We start from the raw sequence: 23,101 nt of genomic DNA on the forward strand, positions 1-23,101 counted from the left end.
TTTTTTAATTGGCATTGGACTTGCATGCTGAATAGATACTACACACCCAGTAAAGGCTCCCTATGTCAGATACTCTGGCCACTCCAAGGGGGCTTGGATCAATGCAGATCATTCCTCTTTAGTTTCCTCTAGTACACAGAGTAATGGTCCTATACTTTGTTTTTACCCAAGACTTTTTTTTTTTTTCTCTCTGCAGGCCTCGGTGACATGGCAGTATCCAACACAATAGGGAGCAATGTCTTTGACATTCTGGTGGGCCTTGGCGTTCCATGGGGTTTGCAGACCATGGCGATTGATTGTGGATCAACTGTATGTACACTTAGCAAATCTTTAATTTGTTCTTTTTGTCTATTTTAAAAAAATATCCTAAAAAGAAAGCATGCAAATAAAGTTTTAAAAAACCCAACAACCTGCTGAGCATGTTATTGGTTCCTAAATAAGGTGTTATTTCTTTGCCAAGGAACCAGGAGTTAAGGAAGTAATTCTTCTTCCACTAGCCACAATTAATTCCGCTTTTGTCAACTGGAGTACATTATACTGTATAGCAGAAAAATAGCGCCATGGATATCTGTTCATGGCTCTGTCATTTTCTCACTACACAGCTTCAAGCACACCTCTCTGTGTCCTTGTACCTGTCTCCCTATTTTTGTCTGTAAGATGAGAATAACAGCATATCTCTCTCTCATGAGGATCTTTTAACATAAAATCCATTATAAATGCTGATTTTTTTTTATGGAGGTGGAGTTACTTATACATTTGTTTTGATTCCTTACTCTTCCTGTTCTTCATTTTGATAAATTTGTCGTGGATTTGCATAGCTTAAAATGCGTAAGTAAGTCAGTCACTATTCAAAACAGAAGGTGGACCATAAATCAGTAAATCGATTTCTGATCTCCAAAGCACGGTTATTATATGCTGAGCATTTTAAAGGTCTCTTCTCTAATTCCCACAGGTTAAGATAAACAGCAAAGGACTGGTCTATTCAGTTGCACTTTTGCTAGGATCAGTGGCACTTACTGTAAGTATTTGAGTGTCCCCAAGTATTCCAGTTGCAAAATACTTACTAGGTATTTACATGTTACGGAATAGAAATACTTATTATCCCTGAAGCATTGATTCTTGTAAAGTATCATTCTTCTAGCAATACTATGAGTTGAAGAGCTACCGTTGTCCTCAGTGAGGACTGAAATCTGACGTTTGGTGCAAGAGATGCTGGATACATGTAGGTCCCATTGATTTCAGTGGCAGTGTTGAAATTGTGGGATCCAGTAATACTTCTGTGCGCCTGTGTCCAGCTGCATACCCCAGGCCTGTCTCTACTTTATGTTGGGACAAGGCCCAGGTATGCTTCATCACCCTTCGCCCTTGTCTCTGATTTCCAAAACCAACCTGGACTAAACAAGTGCTGTAGCCAAAACCCTTAATGAAGACTAGTCTGTGAGGACTGTGAACCTCAGGACTTGGAACAGGCATGCTAAATGTCACTCAGCATAAGACACTTACCCTTGTAACACATGCCTTGTTAAGGTGAAATAATAATTCTGTTTCAAAAGTCAGTTTTGCTGGTACTTAAGGTCTGCTCCTGCTGACTCCCAGGGAACCCTCTGTGGGAAGAATCAAATACCAAAGGTATAAAAATATCCACTTATACTAACATCTTTCACTGATTGCCTATGGAGGTTCTGTAGAGGCTCTGTAGAGGAGGGGATCATCACTGGAGATTTCACATTGTTGCATGACTAGGTCTTACAAAACTCCACATCACCTGTGCATGACTTAAGTGATAGAATGACCAGAGCTGTTCACTCTGCCGCTAACTTCCTAATGCATCTGATACATAAGCCGTGGGAGCTTATTCTTTTCTTTTCTTATCCCTGGTTCTGCCATACTGCACAGTGTCTGTGAAACAGCAAAGACGTTCTGTTCCCATTTGTATGTGATGTTGCTGCATGCAAATTGGTAATCAGCACTTTGGGAAAAAATGGGAGGATTATGGAGACGTGTTACTATGCTACCTGTTCATGCTTTTCTGAAAAGATTCTTTTCATAGCAGAAGCCGTATCACCTGAGTTCGAAGCATTTGTTATTGTCTCATTTGTTCTGCTGGATACCCTGATTTGCACAGACCCTCCCAGCAAAACTCAGTGGAGACTTTTGAGCAAAATAAATAATAATTCAGAGGCACTCAACACCATTGAAAATAGATGCCTTTGTGAGGGCTTCATTGCTTTGCTACCTGTAACTTGTAACTCCCCTTAGTTCTGGAGCTGAGCAAAACATCAAAGAAAGCACCTCTTCTGAAGCTGTTGAAAGAATGAACATTAGGTGCTGGTGTACTACTGGGACATAAAGGATCTGTAGGGGAACACTGGAAGGAGAGGCATTCATGTAGTTCAGTGCATTCCTTTAGTTCATACTGAATCAATGAATGAGTGCTGCCTGACTAGAATGTGCCCCATGTACTGAAAATGCACCACAGACTGACACCAAGCACCTAGGGGCCTGTTCCTCAGTTACATGAAGAACTTGTGAAGAGGCCTTAAAGTGGGTTCATTTAATATTTTGTAAAAGGATCTTAGGACAGCTGCGAGTCAGGCCAGAGTTTGAGTTCTTAGTTTGGGGTTCCTTTCCTTGATCAGGAAAACATACGTTGCCTTTTTGGTCTATAAAATACTGAGAATATATCTTTATCTTCATTCAGAATCTCTAATTCAAAAGACTCTCATTTTTAGCTTATAATGGTTGTTTCCAAAAGTCTCCTTTGGGGCTTAATTAACAAACACTTTGTTTGCTTGCAGGTGTTTGGAATCCATGTAAATAAGTGGAAGCTTGACAGGAAATTAGGCATCTACGTGTTGTTTCTTTATGCTGTTTTCCTGTGTTTCTCTATATTGATAGAGTTTAATGTCTTCACCTTTGTCAACTTCCCTATGTGCCGAGAAGAACTTTAGACCACAACAAGGAGAGACTGAAATTCTTCTGATTACATGTGCTGTAAATGACAGGAGGCATTTCACATTTCTACCTTCTTTCCATCAGTAATTTGAGTGTTGTTCCTGCTTCATCAGCTAACAAGCACTTTTACCTGGGTGGAAGGAAAGCACACCTTTCTTTTAACATGCTAGCTCAAGGCAACCAAAGCATTTTCCTCCTCTTTGGATATTGCTGCTCAGTCATAAAGCTGTGTGGATCTTATGCAGAACTCTAAAATGACCCATTTCTGGGACATTCTGTTGTGGTTTTCATTCTCCTTTTGCAGACAATCAACCACCACCACCAAGGTTAGCAAGAGGATGGGAGAAATATCTTTATAGTTCTTCTGGTTTTGACATTTACTTTCCATGGAAGAACAAGAGGCAAGTTCGGAACTTTTCTTGGCTCAGTCAAAATATCTCAACTACAGGACCAGAAAGTCCAAGGCACATATCATGGCATGCACTGTTGAGGACATCATTTCCCCCTTCAAGTGCTCTGCTTATAGAGGAACTGCACTGACAGTTTTTGATGGCAGTGTTGAATATTTATCACTCTTGTCAATGAACATGAACAATGTGGCAGAGAAAGAAGAGGAAATGGTTGTATGTTGTATCACTTGTGATGATGCACACTAAAAGTCAAGAGTATCTGCATATTGAAGAAGAGAAGTACATGCAGGAAGTCATACTTGAAAAATATGTTTTACCATTAATGAGGAATGCTTTATACATAAATATAAACTAACATTTGTGGAATATTACACCACAAGAAAAACTTTGCATTGGCCCTTGTAAGCCCATTGTGTAAATTTAGAAGAAACTAAACAAATAAAATATAACTGGGTGCTCAGTAACTATCAGTTATTCTAATCAGCTGAGAGTAGTATCTGAACATAATCCAGACTTTCTGACAACAAAACCCACCCTGATTATGATTTGATTTTATTGGTGGGGGGAAGAAGCTTATTTCATCAGTCAAGAAGCTGATGTATTCTCCATTTTTTATTTATTCCCAGAAGCTTAATGAAGATGAGCATCTGACACTGAGCAGTGCAGATAAGAAACACCTAGACAAAAGCAAGTCTGTTAAAAGAATATGGTCCTTGATTTGATTGCATGCAAGTGTTGAAGCATGATATACTTCTTTTTAACCCCCAGTAGAAGCCAAGTTTTTGTATCCTTTCCACCAGCATAAATCTGATACAAGGAATTACTCTGGATGTAATTGACAGCAAGATCTGGCCCAGAGTACTAAAAATAATGGGTAACATTCCACATTGTAGCAGTCATATGATTGCAAATCACTGAGACAGCATATTTTGAATTGCTACTAAACTTTAAAAATATTTTAAAGCTGTATGTGAATGATCACATAAAGTTTCTAAAGAAGCACAGTTAACTTTATACATAGATTCTTTTAATTTTTTAATGTTTATAAACCAAAACAAATCTACCAACCTACAGTTGATGCATTTTTAAATATATTAATATTTTGCACTTAAGGCTATATATAAAAAATCCCATTATTGTGTCAGTGAGAACATACTATAAAACCTTAGCAAATAAGCACTAAATCAGAAAGTTCCCTATGATGGAACATATATGACAAATAATTCTGTTTAGCCAGCTCACATGCAGAATACTGTTTACACCAGGCAATGTGTTTACAATTAAGGCTATTTTTAAAATTATTTTGGTACGAATTAAGGAGTGTATTCTGCTGTTGAATTTTTTTAGGAATTTGATCCTTTCAATGTAATCCTAAGGAAAAAAGAGCAACGTATTTGTTATTTGCTTTACACTTTGTTACAAATGTCAGTATTAGTATCCATTTAGGGTTTTTCACCTTAATTAAGTAGTTATGTAGTTAAACTAGCCAGTCCTAAAGATGGCAACAAATACAGCATTATTACAATGCTTTATTGAACAGGCAAGCATGACAGTAAGCACGTTTGATCTGAAGTATGCTGGTGACCCCATTTCCAGGCATTCAAGGCATTTTTGCTGCAGTGTAAAGGTGAGGAGATGGAATTCATGTTCATCTTTATGAGTCTTCTGTTGCAGAAAGGCTGTGAAGATGCAGCATACTGCTGCGCCACTGTAGGAGCATCCCTGTCTAGTCTTACTCTCTTCCCTGCTATCTTTTCAGGAGGACAGTTGGCTGCTGAAAAATCTTGTGATGGCTTAGATAATGAGGCTGAAAGGAGCAGAGAGAGAGGCTGAGTAAATTTTTTTTTTCCTATGTTCTGCTGTGGGGTGGGCTTGGAGAACTAGCTATCTCCAAGCAAACATTTGCTCTTCTGTGCACAGTTCAGGCAGCTCAGATGTCTTTACGCTACAGAAGAGTGGTTCCAAAATCTAGTTTTGAATGCCTAGTCATCAGCTGAGTTGACAGTGATGAGGGCATCAATGTTTACAGTGCCAGACCTAGCAAATTGTACTGTACCTTCATATTTCTGAGCCAGGCAACTTTAGAAGACTAGGGGCACCAATTTGTTCTGTAGCTAATATGTCCAAATATGCATGAAATTGTGTTTGCTAATGCCATGAATCCTTCAGACATCGTTTAGAATTATTCTGCCTAAACTGAATATCACCTGCTCCAGAAAACCAGAGTGTTCTGTTGTAGCAAGGGTCTCAGAAGGTAATGCTGACCTTAAATTGCATGGCTGGTCCTGTCATCTATAGCCCTCCCTAAAACACAGACCCAGTTCAGGACAATTTATATTGCATTCTAATGTTGCATTTCATGAGGTGGTCTCATATGCATCTTCTGCTATGAGACAGGTATCATGCCATGCTTATCATTATAAATAACATTAGTAGGATTATCCTCTGGCACCACCACATGACCAGGGATGCATTGTTTGCCAAAGAATTATTAGATGCTCTATCAGGGCATTGATGACACATAATCATATGAAGTAGTTTAAAGAGTACCTATGTATTTGTTATCCATACGCTAAAATAAATAAAGATGGCAGTTATAGACCAAGCCATGCAGATAAACTGAATGGCCCAAGAAAGATCTGATTGACATATTGTTGTATGTCAGATAAGCCCACATCAGAATGTATCAGTAATTCAGGAGGCTATTGCTGAGTAATAGTGGACTAGTGCCTTTCACGTGTATGCAGAAAAAAAATAATTTGCTCATGTGGTCAGGAAACCACTATAAATTTTGCCATTTTCCAATCAAGAAAAGGAGTGATTTGTGCTTGGCCCTCTGCAGTTAGTACAGTTCTATATTGCAGCAGTTCAGATTGTGTCTGTAAAATTTTGTAGCCTTTTTGTTGTACTAACCATTGCAAAAGTTAGCTGTCTGAGTTTGGAATGTATGTGACAATGTTGTGTAAGTTAATGTTCAGCTCAAGAGTGAAAAGAAAGCTGGTGGATGTGAGAGGGAAAACTGTTGCTGTGATCTGAAAATTGCCAGCATACTAACACTGAAAAGTAATACAACTCAGAAAAAGATATCCCATATCCAGCAAAGCTTAACTTCAGTAGGATTGATTCCATGTGTAAAGCTACACATTTATCCAAGTGCCTTGCTGGATTGTGTCCTAAGATGATAGCAGAGCATGGCTTCTGGGTTTTCTATCATATTCAGATCTTTTCATATTTTATTGGTTTTGTAGTCTAAAGATTTTATTTCCGTCTCAAATTAAAAGGTTTGGCCAGAATGTGTGGACTTCTGCTCTGCTGATACCACTTTGGATTTCCACTCTTGTAAATAAGAGAACTGGTTCCTTGTCTCAGACTTCAAAACTGTACATCTGCCCTGGTGTACAAGCAGGATCAAAACTGAATTACAGTTGGCCAAGGAGAGCTTTTAGGAGCTCGTTTCCACTGCAGTTCCACTGGAGTAGCACAGTGCCACGTAGACCCACAGGGTGCAGTCCTGTCTGTAGTGAGCAAGTGGGAGTGTTTCCGTTGAGTTCAGCAGTGTTTGATTCCATTTATTTACCATAACAATTGTACTGCATTATAAAGTATTGCCCAAGTAAAGATTTCAGGCTTAGGATCTCCATGTCTAAATCTAAAAAACTACAGTTATGGTTATCTTAATGACTATTTGATGATCTAAGGGCTGCTTTCTGGGCTGAAGTCTAGCCTAGAAGAACACCTTAAGTCTTCCCAACAGGTACAGCATAGTCAACCATCTTTCTCCTGGCTCAGTTATTGGCGTGCCAATTTTATTTTATTTTTATATGCTTGCTGCAGCTGTAACAAACATAATTAGTTTCTGGGTTTAGATTATATTTGTAAACATTCTGTCAACATATAAACAAATGGAAAAGGTCTTTGCTAGTCTAATACTTAGCAATTATAGAGAAGATTTTATTCTGTCTTTGATTTCCTTTGTGACTGTGCTTTAATTACACACACTTGTTTCTATTATGTGTTTGCTCTAGTTGCACAAATCCCTCATGAGTTTGTTGTCTTCCTTTCTTGGATTTCTTGCAATTGTAATGCCATTTATTTGCATCGTACAGTTAGATGGTTTTGGTAGAGTGCTTTAAGCTGTGTAAATACTGCCTGATTATTCATGCCAAGGAAAGATCAGACCTAATATAATATAAAACAGACACTAAAATAACACTGATAGCCAAGTGAAACCAAAGAATCTTCCTAATTGAAATGCATCGCCTTTGAGCATAATGTTCTGTCATTGCAAGCCTCAGATCTCTCAGTTATTTGTGTTTAATCACTCAGAAGAAAATCTCCGCAGCTCATGCATTTACTACACAATTTCCTTTCTATTTCTTTGAGTCTGAGCTCCAGATTTTTCATTTTGTTGGGTAGTGAGAGTTATATGATGGTTACACAGGTAAATGACAGCATTTAGTTCCAGAAATTCTGTACCAAACCCTTTATTTTTCCCTTGAACCATTTTGAAAACTCTGTATGCAAGTGATGAATGTTCTGCTGAAGAGAAGAATGTCGTTCAACTGACATGTGCATTCCAGGTTCGGACCTACTGTGTACATGTTTAAAAGCCTCCTTTTGAATAACTTGAGCATACACTTTTCTCACATTTCCCCCTGTGTGGGGTCCTAATATTTTCTTCCCTGAGAAAGCTGTGAAATCCTATACATCCCTGTTCTGAAATGTGAGATACATGTAGCTCCTTCTCCACAGGCTGAGATGTGTAGTGATTGTGGCAATTTGTACATCATGTTGTTCTGCGTGCTGCCATGCTTCTGACATACAGTGCACTGTCTGAAACAAAGGAATGATTATGGGAAACTAATGCCATTTGGATATTTTCTTACAAGAATTACCAGTTTGAATTTAATTCCATTTATATTTCTTTTTTACTTGCACAGAGAATGTGAGTGATCATTGCCATCTTCACACTGAGATGATCTTGGTAAACTTGAAAGACAAATACAAAGGTTGATGTATAGCAATAGGGAATTGTGACAAAAGCTAAAGGTATCAGAATATATCAAAACCAGACAGGTATAATCTCTAGAAAGACTAATACCAACTGAGATGCTTCCTTCAGAGGGTTTTTACAGCAAGGTTATGGTCTTCATTCATATACCAGTTGTGTATGCAAAGAACACTTGCAAATCTGCTTCCCCAGCAGCATCTATGTTTCAAATGGCTGGAACTCTGCAGCAAAGTTATGACCAAATTCTTGCCTTCACATGCTTGGGAGTAGTGCCAGTGCTCATTAATGCCCGGGTAGTCGGCACAAATTTGTATCAGTGGAACTGAGAGTAGAATTTGGCTCCCACTATCTCCTCCATTGCAAGAAAGTATTTGAAATCGTTTATGATCACTGAAATAACTTCTGAACCTTTTAAAATTCCCTGTGTTTTCATACTTGCAGGCATTTGCAGTGCACCTTTAGGAGGTGCAATACCTCTTTAAATATTATTAAAACTTTCTAGAACTGCTTACTTTGAAAACAGAAAGGGATGGGTTTGTAAACTGTAAATAACAGAAATCTATTTATCATGTTATTTATTTTTTCAATGACTGTGACCTTATGCACTGTGAATGCTCTGTGATATGGGGTCCTTTGTACAGATAAATATGTCATGAAATCCAAATGGATTTAATGTGATAATTTGTTACAAAATGTTGGCATGATATTTGATTATTTTTGTTGTGAAAATTTTAAAAAATAGTTAATTCAGCATTTATAAAAGATCATAGCAGTCAGTATTGTAATGCACTATATAAAAATATGTACACTATCAATAAATTATATAAACAATTAGGGTGTTTGCCAGTTTTTTCTCAGATGATGAGAACATGTGAAACATTCTCATATTTATTGTTGAAAATCTAAAATTTCAGGACCCAGCCTGCACTTTCTTGGTGAAATCTGGACCCTGCTGAACTGCATGACAGAAGGCCCACATTTTCATCTATTCCATCTATTCACCTGGATCAAGCGGTTATTTGGGGTGAGTTAAGTGTATCAGTTTGATTTGCAGCAATTCTAAAGCACACAATTTGCTCTTTTGGGACTAGAAATGTGTGATTTGCTGAGAACACGGTTGCTGTACTGAGGCACTGATCCAGAAGCAATTATGGCAGTCTCAGAAACAAGAGTATTTTGGCGGCTTCGTCCTCTGGTATAGTGGTATCCAGCAGGTTCACACTGAGTACTGGGTGCTGACTAGAGGGGATGGAAGCAAGGTCCAAAAGCCGCACAGTACTACTTTCCTTTCCCAGTTACCTAGGCTCTGGAGATACTGTGAAGAGAAGGAGTAATCCCTCTTACCCTTGATTGCCCATCTCCAGCATCCCTGTAGTCCACCTCAGGGTCTATGATGACTTCTGGTATATGTACATAGTCTCTGGTACAGTCTGTTCTGGGCTGACAAAAAGCTTTTAAATGCAGGTCTTGGAAAAAAAGAGGAACTAAGAGTTAACTTTGTCTCATGTGCTGGTGTGTTAACAATTTCATTAGACAAGAGTCTTCTCATGAATACTCCTAGCCAGTTTACTACCAGGAGATGCAAGTTAAAACAAAGCTTGACCTTATTTTTCGTAACCACAATGCATGCTTTTGGAATCCCTGTTGCTGTATAAACCTGTCATTAGCCACTGTGGTTTTTGTGTATCTACAGAAGAGTCCTAGTGAAGTGGAAAAAAGGGATATCCTGCATTCTTTGACTTTTGCGTAAGAGTTCATTCTTTGGTGTATGCTAGGCTAACTTTTTCTAAGCTGGTGAAAGGAAAAGATTCCTTCTTACACACAGAATTAACTTTTAAAAATAAAAATCTGAATGTGGAAAGTACCTCTTCTTTTAATCCCCCATAGGTTTGGCATGATGACCCATCATGATCTGTTATGTAATAGGCTCTATAAAAGGCACAAAATCTATGGATTAGTGACACAATAGGCATGACAATTCCTGTGGGCTCTTATCCTATGCTGTATTATTGATGCAGCCGCTTCCTACTGTATGGAAAGCAGAACTGTCTTATAATCTGTGCATATGCTGAAAGCACTTTATTATAGCCCAATTAAGGGCTTCCCCCATAAGCCATTTTTAAACCTTTCCAACTCAGCTGCATAAAAATACAAAAAAGGGCTGCAACATGCTGTGGCTTAAGATGGAAAGTGTGAATCAGTCCTAGAAAAAACAAGAATTCCCCCATTCGGCTTGGATCTATCACAGAGAAGCAGCATTTTGCAGTAACTGGATATTTTTTTGTCATTTAGCTTTTGCATAATTGTTTACTTCCAAAGCCTGATACTAGAACAGTGTCACATTCCAAACCTGTCAAATCTCTGGCTTAAAAAAACACCCAGCAAAGCTCGGACAAAATGTCTTACGTTAAAATTTGTCTTCATTTTCATATTTTAAATATTTTACAGAAATACTTAACTATGTTGCAGAAATACTAAATATTTTGTAGAAAAATATGAGATTTTTTCATGCAGTTTGGCCAATATCTTTAACAAAACTAATTTTGAAACTTCAAATTTCTGAAATTCTACGTTCTTTAAATTGCAAATTGTGTGAAAGATTTCACAGAAAAACAAAAAATGAGCTTCTCTCAAGCTGTGTGAAATTGAAATAGCACCACAATACTGGATTTTTGTATTCTCTATTTTTGCCATTTTTTTCCTGGGTCTTTTTAATAGTCCTTTTGTTTCTTCTTCCCTAACAACATCTTCAGAGATGCCTAACACTCTCTGAAAACTGATCTTATGCATTTGCAAAATCTTAGGTCTTTGCCTAGGATGGCTGCATATTTGTGTGAACACAGACTTCCCCCGTCTGGGCAGGTCCATGCAGAACAGCACACCTTTAGAGTTTTTTGTCTCAGCAAACTTACTTTCCAGCAAAGCAAGGGTAAACTCTGAGTGGGCCTGGTCCCTGCTGAATTGCAGTGGAGGGAAAGGAAAACCTGGTGTAGAGTTGAATTTGTGTGGTGCACCTAGGAGATTGTTCTTATGCCAATACCCAAGGTGCATTTCAAAGGTGCCCAGCTGGTGAACACATCTAGAGTGTGGTTTTTTCTTGGACCTCTGTGCCCAGAACCAACAGATTCCGAGCTGAAATCTGACAACCCTTCAGTGAGGGATGAGTGAATCTCAGCCAACCAGTTTGTCTAAGAGGACTAAATTCTTCATCGAGTGAGTTCATCGTTGTCTGAAAATGACTACATGAGTTGGAGCAAGGAGCTGCTTAATTTAGTAGAAAAGAACATTCTGAGATACAGTAGCTGAAAATTTAAAACTAGACAAGTCAAGGCAAAAAACCAGATGTGAATTTAAATAATATCAACAATTAAGCACTAAGACACCTTATGTAGAAGGGTGGTGAATTTTCCATCATGCAGCCTTTCAGTCAGGCTTTTTGACTTTCCAAGAGAAATCCTTCTAAAAGCTGGAAGATAAATTTTCTGATGTCAACAGAAGTTACAGGCTTGATCAAAAAACCCAGAGAAAAGTTTGTCTTGTGGTACATGGAAGGTGTGACTTGATGGTCGTAAAGGTCCCTCTGACTCTCCCTAGCTTAGTGCCAGCAGAACTGGCTCTGTGTTCTACACTGAGGTCTGGTTTCCTTCATGCTGATACACTGGCAGCTGCCTGGCATTTGCATTTCTGCTGTGGACTGTATGGCACAGTCTACTTACTCCTAAAAAGCTGGGAAATTCCTTGTAAAGATAAAAGGGGCAAAAAGTTACCTTTGTCTCCCGTTCTGTTCCATACAATTGTGTTTCTCTGCCTCTGCTTCATACTTCTGCCTTATTTTTTCCATTATGTATTCTCCTAACGTCAAATATTTCCAGAATGATAGGGCTGCCAAATAGGAGTACCACCAGCCCTGTCTAACAGCACATCTGTCGGTCCCCAGCCTCCACAGCTGGTCTATATTCAGTTGGGTTTCCAGTACAGAAAACACAACTCGATCACTGTCGACAGTACAACAATAATATACAAAGCAAGTGATATACTATACAATTGCTTGCCACCCGCTGACTGATGCCCAGCTCAATGCACCTGGCCGAGCATGGGAAGCTGAAAAGTCCTTGACTAGTCTAAGCACTACTTAGCAACAACTAAAACATCAGTGTGTTATCAGCATTACTCCCATACTAAATCCAAAACACAGCACTATACCAGCTACTAGGAAGAAAATTAACTCTATCCCAGCTGAAACCAGGACAACCACTTAAGTGACTCCAGGTCAAATGTCCTCTGAGACTGACTGGAGCTTCACAGCATGGATAGCTGTTCATTTACTAGCAGTCTTACAACATTATATTTAGCTTTTGCTTTAACTGGGAAGATTTTTGCGAAGCTGTCCTCTGCCAGTGTTAGACATTTCATTTTCTCAGGTCCTGTGTAAATATAAAGGTTTCCAAGCTCCATCTGGTTCCAGTTACTCAAGCAATAGAAATACACATGCTTTAGGAATTTGCAGACGGAGACTTACTGCTTTGCTGCCTTATAAAATCCTTTACAAAGTTCACCATGCTCTGTTGCCTCCTGATATACCTGTAGTCTGGAAAACAATTTCCCCCGAACCTTATTTAAGTTAGAGAAACAAATAAGCTGATAGTCTCAGGCCCTTCTTTTTAATAAGGTTAACCTGCCCTCGCTACTAAATATGGCTTTATAACACACACACACACGCACGCATGCACACACACACCCTTGACCACCAAAGACTGCCTCTTCCTGAAATCCCCCGTTCACATAAATACAGGAAGTAGAAATAAGAGAGGCTAAAATCAGACCTTCTTGGTAGTTCGCTTTCATTTCAGTGCTTGTTTAGTCCTCTGCCCTCCCGTCCTACTGAGCCTGAAGCTGGTTTTAAACATCCTCCCCCTGCTGCCCTTGAAATACCATCTTCAGTGCAAAACCTAAGGATGTGGAGGTTCTGCTCAGCGATGGAAAGGAATTGCTTTCTTTACCAAGGAACTCTAAAGCCACTGTGAAACAGAAAGTGTCTTAAAGTTTGCTGTAATGATGAAAACATCAGCAGGAGACAAGGGAGCCAGGGATGACTCAGGGTAAGTCCTGAATCTTTAGTGACTGCTCATTTTTAATAACTGTCGCTTTCCTTTTCCTACTTAACAAAGAGCTCTCGGCTGCATTTGTGAGCTGCCTGCCAAGTTGTCAGCTAAACTATCACAATGGTGTGGCATGATTGTACTGTAATTTACAGTATTTCCTTTAGCTAACACGTTCCAGCTGAAAACAGACTGCAATACCTTTATTTAGCTTGAATCTTCGCTATTTAGGGAAAAGAAGGATGAATTCCACACTGCAGTTTAGGGCAAGGGACAGAATAAGGGAGTTCTGTGCTTTTGGAAACGTGACAAATCTTTTCTGGGAGGCTTGCTTTGTTTCTGCTGAAATGCTGAGAAATGGATAAGGGCTTGTCCCTGTGAGCTGATGGTTGCTCCAGCTCCAGCATGCTAAGGTACACACAAACCCTGTCCACAGACTCCCAGGAGACTTCAGGTGTGCTTTCTGTTAGGAAAAGACTCCAGGCTTTCCTTGCTCCTGGCCAACAGACACTGCACCTTGCAGGATCGAGCCCCAGGAAAACATAGTGGGAGAGAAAATGGGTTTTGATTGGGAGGACAATCGGCTGCTGGGATTCCAGGATCAGGCTGGAATCCCCCCGAGGCTCCGTTGTATCATAAAGCCCATGCTGAAGCTGAGCGTTTCTGTTTCCTGTTGAAAACAATCAGGGGAAAATTACATAGCTGTGGAAATCTTCAGTCACCCGCCTTGGAAAAACATATCATACCAGATATTAAGAGTGTTTCTTATCTGTCTGACACACTTAGACAGCCTGTTTCCCACAAATAAAAGCTCCCAGATGTGTCTGTGATGGGTGTAGTAGAAGAAGTTGTATAGGTGGATCGATATGGGATACTTGCATTTTCAGTCACTGAGTGTGCTGCAAGGCAGTCCCCTTTGACTTGGAGCACACTCAGTCAAAAAGGGGATAAAATTGCTGCTGACAGGCTAGTGTGCTGTAGTTTCACCATAGCACTGTTGCCAAATACGCACATGGAGTGCGGGGGGCAGAGGGGGAAACCTGCATTACAACTGTCACTGCTTTTGCCTTGTTCAGTTGTTAATACATTAAGTGGAACAATGACACTCCTGTTCCAAGGTACAATTCCTCAGTTCCACTTAAACACTGAGGGACAAAGATCACACAGCCATAAGGAAAAAATGAAAGAATGCAATCCCTGTAGACTGGCAAGAGGAACTTAGTAGATGGTAATCCAAAGAATTTGCACTTTGCAGATATTCCTTGCATTTGTGGTAGTTAAATACTGAGAAACTGGAAGATTTATACTGTTTATCTCTTTCTCAGCTTCTCTGAAAGGAGCCACATGCTTGCAAAAGTTTGCTTTCAGTTTAGAGTTGCAGGAGAAAGTAAATAACCCATAGACCCTGGATTTGGACTGTAAATCAAGTGGTTGCAGGAATATTGAAGCATGAATGGTCATGATGCATGTGTTCTTAATAAGTTTTTGAGCATCTGAACAATTTAACAGAATGGCCTTTTATTTCCTTAACTGATTGTCTTTATTTTCAATCTATCTCATCTCTCACTCATAAAAAGGAACTTAGGTATTTAAAAAGATCTGTTTTAACTCCCTCTGTTTACATGCCACTATATTGCTGAAGATCCTCAAAATTGCACTTCAGCATGCATACCTTGTGGCCTCCAACACATTAGAGAATTAGAAATCTGTCTAAGTGATGTTTAGCTGCTTTCCTGCTATGGTCACATTGAATTAGGTGCCAATTTCACAAAGTATGTGTAGATAAAATCGGTAGCTTTCGAAAGAGATGGTAACACAAGGCAAGCTGCCAATGGAGAATGTGGACCTGATTTTAAAATTCTGCGCACAAAAACTGCATGAGAAATTGCTCAGATTGCACCTTCATTGACCATAGTCTTCAGGTTGTTAATTAAATGGGAAAGCTTACTCACATGCACAGAAACTATGACAATGCAAATTGTCATAAAAGTACCCTAGCACCTTGGAAAGTATCCATGTATCCTTTCCTAGTAATGATTGAAGGGTCTATTCTGCATATAGCAAATTGATAAGGAGGTTTTGCTGACTTACACCTCTGAAATGGCAGAAAGACACCGGGGAGAAATCTGCCTCCAGAATTAGTAGCTCCTCAGAGAGGAATGTGGGGAGAAGTATAGCTAGGGGCTGGATAGAAATCAATCTAGTCAAATTCTTCCAAAATGGGTTGGGAGAGAAACAGGGAAATTTAATCAGTAATTCTGACCTAGAGTCAGGCTAACTAACTCCTAGGAACGTTAATAAGTGGTGAGATCACAAACCATCTGGAGAAATGTGAGCTGATTGAGCCTGGTGACCATGGTTTCATGAAAAGGTATATGCCTTCATTCCAACATCTGGCAAATGTATGGAGGAGATGATGAGGAGAGCAGACAGGAGCTGAGACAGAGACATAATATGCAAATATTAAGTAGTCCTTTGGGATAATGGCTGGTTCAGGTAGCTGGGATGGGTTACAGTGGTTCTCATTTCTGGGGCACCAGGCTGCCTAATGAAGTAATGATTGTGCCTCTTTTTGGTGAAATGTCTTTTTGGCACAAAAATCACCATCACCGTTGACAGATTTCATGCGATGAATGTAGACATAAGAGATCAAGCACTGGAGGAATCTGGAAACTGAACAACTCTCATAGGTTTGCAGATTTTAGCTTCCAAAGGAACTGTTTTGATTGTCTAGTCCGATCTCCTGTGTAGCAGACCGGAGAACCACTTTGGTTCCCTGTCAAACCCATGACTTCTGCTGGAATGGGAGCTTTTAGATACTTGTTGGCCACAAAAGCTTTCTTATCAAATGACTCTTCTGCCCAGGCTATGTGTCTGTCTCTGCAGTGGGGTAAATGAATCTAATACCAACATTTACAGGTTTGAACTGAGAAAACACTTTTTTAAAAACTCCTCAAGAGCTGTCTTTTGTAAAGGACTTCATCTAAGCTTATTTGAATCAGTGGAACAAGTCCTGTTGGCCTCAGGAGGTCTTGGACCCAATGCAAAGTACTGCTCAGAGAAAACCTCAACTTAGAACATGTAAGATGCAAGGTTTAAGTGGGGAAGGGACAGTTCAGGCAACTGGAGACAAATCAGTGTCATCAAATCTCTCTGCTGTCTGTCAAGCTCTTGATAAGGAGTACACTTTCCAGTCCTGGGGGATGGTGCTTCTCAGGAAGGAAATGTCTGTCCTCAAGATGCATTGCACCAAGTTTGGGATATTACTGTAATGATACAAAGAAGGAGGTGCTCTCCAAAGATACGTGAATTTGGTGCATCCAGAGAGAAGACATAAAATCTCCTGAAATTCATTTAACAGAAAAGCATGTTTGCAACCAGACTGACTTGTCAGGTGATCTTTCCAGTGCTTCTCGGTAAGTGAGTACTTGCCAAACTTAGCAGATGCTTTGAGCACGTTGTGCGGTGATACTGGTGGTAGCGCAGAAGGCAACTCTCCCTTTGTTTGCTAGAGGCTAGACCACACTGGGAATATTGCCCTTGAGTAGAGAACGCCTCATCATTGCAGTGTGAACTGTGAACACCAGTTCACAGGAATGGGGATACGAACGTAAGCGATATTCTGCTCATCTCCTTTCTACTAGAGTTTCAGCTAAATATACCTTTTAACTTCCTGTCCTAAATGGCTACATGCTGGTTTGTATTGTTGACTTTCAAACCTAGAGGCAGCATAGGCTGAAAAATGTACGCACATGCGTACATGCATCTCTCTTGCTCTGTATGTACAGGTATACATGGAGAACAGCGTGTCCTGGAGAGTAGCTATGAGGATTGCTTGGCACAAATTTGGGCCGGCTCCACCCCTTATCAAACCATGTGTACGTAGTCCAGATATCTCAGGCATTGTCTATTTTATAGCATTTTCCAAATGATAATAGGACTATATTTTAACTCGTCCATCAATAAATATAGGCGGCTTCCCTGAGATCAACAATACAGGCTTGTGAGACTGAGAAGGATCTCTAAAATGACCTGAAAAATAGACATAAAAGCCAATACCTGAAACCAATCAATGCAGCAAGATTCACTTCCCAGAGTTTTAAATGCTTGCCTGCTTTGATTGCTAAAGAGCACAGAAACCAAAGTGTCTTAGTGAAACTAGGACAAAATATTGTCCATCACAGACCTTTAGCCATTACAATTTTGGAAGGGAAGAGGGCTTTTGCATTTGGGATTAGAAATAATTAGTTCTTTGGAAGGGTAATTAAAAAAAAAAGGCAGCTGCATGGAATGACTGACCAAATTCTAGGGCAGATGGATCTGTGAGTAGAGGGTAGGTATGGTCATCAAAGGCCCTGTGATGTCCCAGAAGACTGTTGCCCTTTCCCAGCTGTACCAGAAAGGTATTCCCCCTGTGTAGGGAAGAGTGTATGTATGTTTGTGATTGTTTAGGTTGCCCTTTTTGAGGAATTACAAATGAATTACAATGAATGTAGGTATTTAAGAAGTCATTATGAGATTTAGAATTAGAAAGAACCAGGGGAAAGCACATTTAGCACGTGTTCTCTGGAAGACCAAGGAGACATTATAATCCCTCTTGTCATATTATCATCAGTACAGAGTAGTCCTGCAGTCAAAGGGGGTGGGGTGTGCTGGGATAGACCCGGTCTTGGCAGCCCTGGTGTTCAGAGCAGCAGTTACATCATAGATCACTGTACTGATCTGGGGCCTTACATGGAAGGCACTTCTGAGAATTAAAGCAGGAATAGTTACAAACCTGAGATGTTTGGTCATTAAAAAGAAAAAAAGCATAATATTCTGTAGGTTTGAAGTATTCATGCTGCCAAAAAAAGACTTCAGATTTATCTTTCTGAATAGTATTCATACTACCAAAAAAAGACTTCATATTTATCTTTCTGAATAGTTATGGATCAAAACGGAGAAAACAAGAATGGAAGAAGACTATGTTTCACTGCAGAAGAGTAGATTTAAGAAGGCCTTCAAGAACCAGCAGAGCAGTTAATGCAAAGTCATGCTAAAAAGGCAATTAACTAGCAATTCTTGGATCTCAGAGTAGGCACTGGTCTAAGCTGTCTGCTTAAGCAGACACTGGTCTGCAGTTCAGCCTGTGTCGTAGGTTACCTCCTAATCTTAATTTTGAGATTAATTTTTTCTGTGGTGTTGGGTAGGTATTTCACCATAAGTAACTAAAATGGAATCTCCAGAGTAAATCCTCATCTAGAGCCAGGTAGGAGCTAGACTAAACCACTCAGTTGTCTTTAATTCAACTTCTGTCCACCCACCCGCCCACATGCACCCTCCAAGGAGCTCCTGTGACCTCTCACAGCTGGCTCTGGTCCCTACAGAGTCACTTTTCTGGTAACCAAGCACAAAATCCACCTGTCTCCTCCTCCAACTTCTTCATCCAGGGGGTTCTGACTGGCTGGCAGTTCACACCAGAGCTGGCCCCCAAGACAGTGGGAGTGTGCATGGATTTCTCCCCAGGGACACTGCAGCCACATCCATTTGCCACAGCTGCACACTGGATTACTGAACCAGTCTGAGGTGAGGGCCCCCTCCAGCACTGAACATGCCCTTATCCTTAAGGAGGATTGGGGATGCTATTGCAGTACAGATAAGTAAAGAAATAGATACCTAAGTAAATGGTGCTTTATTTTCAAAGATCAACCAAAAAGTTGAGACCTCGTGCTTGTTGATCTTACCCTCCCTGTACCACAGTTGTCACAGATATGAATAATAACAGTAGCAACACTACAATCACCAGAGCAACACAGGAATAGATTAATTGAAATTTGTTAAGAGTTTTTAAGATGGCAAAGGCAAGATGATACTGATGTTTAGAGAAGAGTTTGAAAACCACTGTTCTGTTCAGAGGAGGTACATACATCGGTTTCTCAGAGTTGCAAGATCTATAGCAGGAATTCTGCTGGTCAATTAATTATGTCTATTTTAGGAGAATAATTTGCTCCTGTGGGACATTTAATTTGAGGATGAAGAGATCAAAATTCTGCTAATCTTGTTTCCCCAGTTATATTTCTGCAAACTTTTAGGGGTTGTGTGCGGACAGGTAAATGATTTTTTTGCCACTGTGAATATTTGTTGATCATTATATCTGAGCTGGAGGGGTCTGGAGTGCTTGTTAGGTATTTTATAATGCTAAAAACCTCCAAACATTAATATTCTAATATCATTCCAGCCCATCTGCCTGTATGAGAAAATGTCGTTCTTAAAATTTGGGCACAGGTGGTATATAAAAGATTTAATGAAGGTGCTTTCTTCTCCAGAATTTGCTACATGAGAGGAGGCAATGCCCTTACAGCCCTGGTGGGCATGGCCTGGGTTATTGACTATGTTATCAGAGCTGTAGGACTTGTTCAAAGCTATGTCAGTTTACTAAAATTACTAGCCATGGGCCGCAGGGGACGTAGTATGGCACTGGTGGAGTGAAATCAATAGGGGCTGCCCATGAATTTGAAGAGCAAAGTACTTGAGGAGAACGTATTACTGAGTCCTGTCCTGCATGCATACCACTTGAATGAGGGTGCGCAGCTCTTCTAGGAGAGCCAGCCAGCAATGGAGTACTCTGAAATTCATGGTTACAGGGGCAGGACACATCTATACTGTAAAGTGGGAGATGTAAGGGTGCTGGGCACACCCAGGCTCTGGCATTGATCTAGCTGCACAAAGAGAAACAGTAGTGAGAAGGCAGCTGAACAGGCAGCCGGGCATCCATAGGAACTATGCGCAAAAAATGGTGTACAGCATCTGTAGGGGTTAAAACTTGGCTGTCCAACCATTTCTATACTTCCCTGCCAGAGAGGGCTGCCGCTGGTTTGCAGAGTAGAGAAGTGTTGTCCTTGTGTGATGGTTGCACCCCATCTGCTGGGGAGGGGCGTGGGGCTGTTACACAAAGTTGCTCGTGTCTATGCTGTATTTTCTGCAAAGACCCTTGGCACCCCGCTCTCCCTTCGCCACTCTGTTTGGCATCCACGATCTGCTCTAACAATGTAGGAACACATGTGCCAACCCCATGCTCCCCCCTGACAGAGGGAATCCCTAAAACACAAATATGCACATGGCTGAGTTGGAGCCACGTGCTGGTGTCAGTCCGGAGTAACTCTCCAGAGTTGGAGAGGGGCTGAGTTCAGAATCCATCCCAGGCTGTCAGGTGCTTGCTTCTCAGAGAGGCAAGGCAAGCTTTCAGCCGGTGTTTTTTAACTGTGAAGTTTGGGGGGGGGGGTGTATGTGTGTGAAAGTACATGATAAAACAGCACTGCAAAGCAGCTGTGGTCAAGCAAGCAGCACTATTTAAGCTGTGCAAATATAATAAAGCTACAAGTGTCACCCAATATGGTAAATATTGTAGCCACAAGCCTTTCCTCTGTCCGTTTTGTACCTCTGTGAGCTATCTAAAGTAGTTCTACCCACCTCCAGAAATGAGATCCCTGCTTCACTATACCCTGCTGGAGTGGGAACGTTAAGGCAATGCTTCCCTCAAGATATCAGCTGCAAGAGATTTGGAGCACTTAGCTCCTTTTCGCCTGCACCCAAAATAGTATAAATCTTTTTGCAAGTGAAGATGATTACTTGAGCAGCAAAGGATTAGCAGATGTGAGCACCGCATAGCTGGTTATGCTAGTCACATTTCCTAAATAGATGTTCTATTAGACGCACACGAGCCAGGGAGTGCTATGGAATGCAGCTCTTTTCAAATACATGAATATACACATGCGTATCTGTGTGCCTTTCCCAGACTTTCCATCACCTTTCTGCTAAACAGGGAGTATTTTTATGTCTGAGTAAAGGATTTCTGCTTTCTGCATTACTGGTGCCTTTAAAAGGGACAAGGTGTTTCCACTAATCTTAATGACATTGTATGATTAATATAAAGCCCTTGTTTGTGTGAGAGAATCTCTGGGTGTTTCACAAATATTAAGCCTCCCAACAACCAGTTGAAGGCAGTGTCTACTACTGCCACTGTAAGAAGTGAAACTGAGGCACAAGCTCATGGAGCCGATTTGATTATAGTCACTTACTTTGTAGCCCAATCCCCTGGATCCTTGTTAAGCAGTTAAACCCTGGCCTTGCCCCAGACCATCCTTTAGGTTTGGGGTGATGCCAGGCTCAGAATCCAGTTCTCAGCCTTTTCTTTTTGGTGGATTAGTTTCCTGCTGGATTACAGAGCTGAACCAGCTTCCTCAGTGTTTACACAGCCTCTACAGCTGAAGCAAGAGAAGCAGCAAAAGTGAAGTGTTGGGAGTGTGCGTAAGTGGGGTCAGAGCACTGCCCTTTCTGCAGTATCCTGCCGTTGCCCTGGCTTAGGAGGAGCACGGAACCACACCCTGAGAGTTGTTCTCTGAGGCAGGGCTGCAAGTCTGGCTCAGATCGTGGTCCTGCAAAGGCTGGGGCTGCTGGTGTTTGCTCTAGGTGACTTGCTGGGGTCTGTGGATCAACACTGTTCCTGGTAGGGTTGAAAGACCTGTCTTACTGCTTGAAATTATCTCCTGCCCATATTAATTAGTACTTTCTATTTGCTTTTGCAATGCTAATGAATTGTTGGGGAATTTCAAGTGCTTTGTTGAAACTAACGGAATACATACAACCTTTTGGATGCTGGGAAAACCTTGCCAAATCTGGGGAATCCGCGCAGCTCAGGTACACCCCTCCTGTGGCCCTCTGGAGAAAGTCAGTCTTTTCAAGCCTCTGTCTTGTAAAAGCAGCTTTGGGCAAAGCTGGAAGCAGCTGCAGCCCCTTGTGAACTGGATTAAATTTTGTGCTGCTTGGGAAAATTCACCAAGGCAACAGAGAAAGACAAAAAAATAGTGGAGTTTGGAGACTGACAGCTCTGCTGGCTACCTGCAACACTGTTCTGCAAATTGCTAGCAGACTTCTAGGCAAAAGAAGGTTGTCCTACATATTTGGCTAAATGACTGCCTGGGACCTGGCCCAGCCTTTCATCTTGCCTGCCAAGAATTTTTCTTTCTCTTCTCTCTCTCTTTTTTTTTCCCTTGAGTTCTCTCCAAGGAATTTGTCACTCCTGATACCCCACACAAAAACAGACACCAGGCAAAGCTCAGAGCTTCTCCTGCTGAATCAGCAGACAGGAAAGAGCTTGGCTTTGGATGACTTTCCTTTCTGTCCAGAGGACAAATATGTAACATGGGACGTTTTGGTGTAACTCTGCACTGAACTACCATTCTAATCCTTTCTAAGGATTAGAAGTTACTTAGTTTTACACTGGATCTCATTGGTAACCTTTCCAGCCAAAAGGGAAAGTGACTCTGTTACCCTCCCAGCAGGGATGGGTCCTCTAGGCTGGGAAACCGTGGTAGAGGTTGCGTGAGGGGCACTGTGAAGAGCAGCCTGTGATAGGGATGGATGGTGGGGGTTAGTCCCTTGGACTGGCATTCTGGCATCTCCCTTTGCTATTAGCCCTAGCTATCTAGGTCTAGCCTGGATTCACCCGGCCTAACTTTAGGTGTTTAATTGTTTTGCCCCTTTTAGAAACCTGTGCACCCGTGAGGATCTCTGGTCTCACTGGAGACGAAGAAGCTCCAGGGAGTAATTCAGGATGACTGGTGCCAGTGGGCTGAATCCAAGTTAAA

At 40.9% G+C, this 23,101-nt stretch overlaps 2 protein-coding genes and 1 long non-coding RNA gene across 4 annotated transcripts in view; 2 read left to right on the top strand and 1 right to left on the bottom strand.

Annotated features, from left to right (window-relative positions):
• SLC24A4 (solute carrier family 24 member 4) overlaps positions 1 to 3,825 on the top strand; it is a 97,560-nt gene extending 93,735 nt beyond the window's left edge. For both annotated transcript variants that reach the window (XM_087747551.1, XM_087747552.1), the window contains exons 15-17: positions 197 to 309; positions 953 to 1,018; positions 2,799 to 3,825. In XM_087747551.1, coding sequence (XP_087603677.1) covers positions 197 to 309; positions 953 to 1,018; positions 2,799 to 2,951 — 332 coding nt within the window. In that variant the 3' untranslated portion in view covers positions 2,952 to 3,825. The remainder of the gene's footprint in view (positions 1 to 196; positions 310 to 952; positions 1,019 to 2,798) is intronic.
• Positions 3,826 to 3,972: 147 nt separating this feature from the next.
• Positions 3,973 to 13,232, bottom strand: LOC148056832 (uncharacterized). Its single transcript, XR_015702303.1, has 3 exons — positions 13,200 to 13,232; positions 9,721 to 9,842; positions 3,973 to 5,172 (listed from the first exon to the last, which is right to left on the bottom strand). It is a non-coding gene; the product is annotated as an uncharacterized LOC148056832 (long non-coding RNA).
• Positions 13,213 to 23,101, top strand: part of RIN3 (Ras and Rab interactor 3) — a 72,126-nt gene continuing 62,237 nt past the window's right edge. Inside the window, exon 1 of the mRNA XM_087747550.1 lies at positions 13,213 to 13,475. Within this exon, the coding sequence (XP_087603676.1) occupies positions 13,429 to 13,475 (47 nt within the window). The 5' untranslated portion in view covers positions 13,213 to 13,428. The remainder of the gene's footprint in view (positions 13,476 to 23,101) is intronic.

Source organism: Nipponia nippon, unplaced genomic scaffold (assembly GCF_047370975.1).
Source record: "Nipponia nippon isolate SJK-2023a ecotype South Korea unplaced genomic scaffold, ASM4737097v1 scaffold_11, whole genome shotgun sequence".
Classification (NCBI taxonomy): Eukaryota; Metazoa; Chordata; class Aves; order Pelecaniformes; family Threskiornithidae; genus Nipponia; species Nipponia nippon.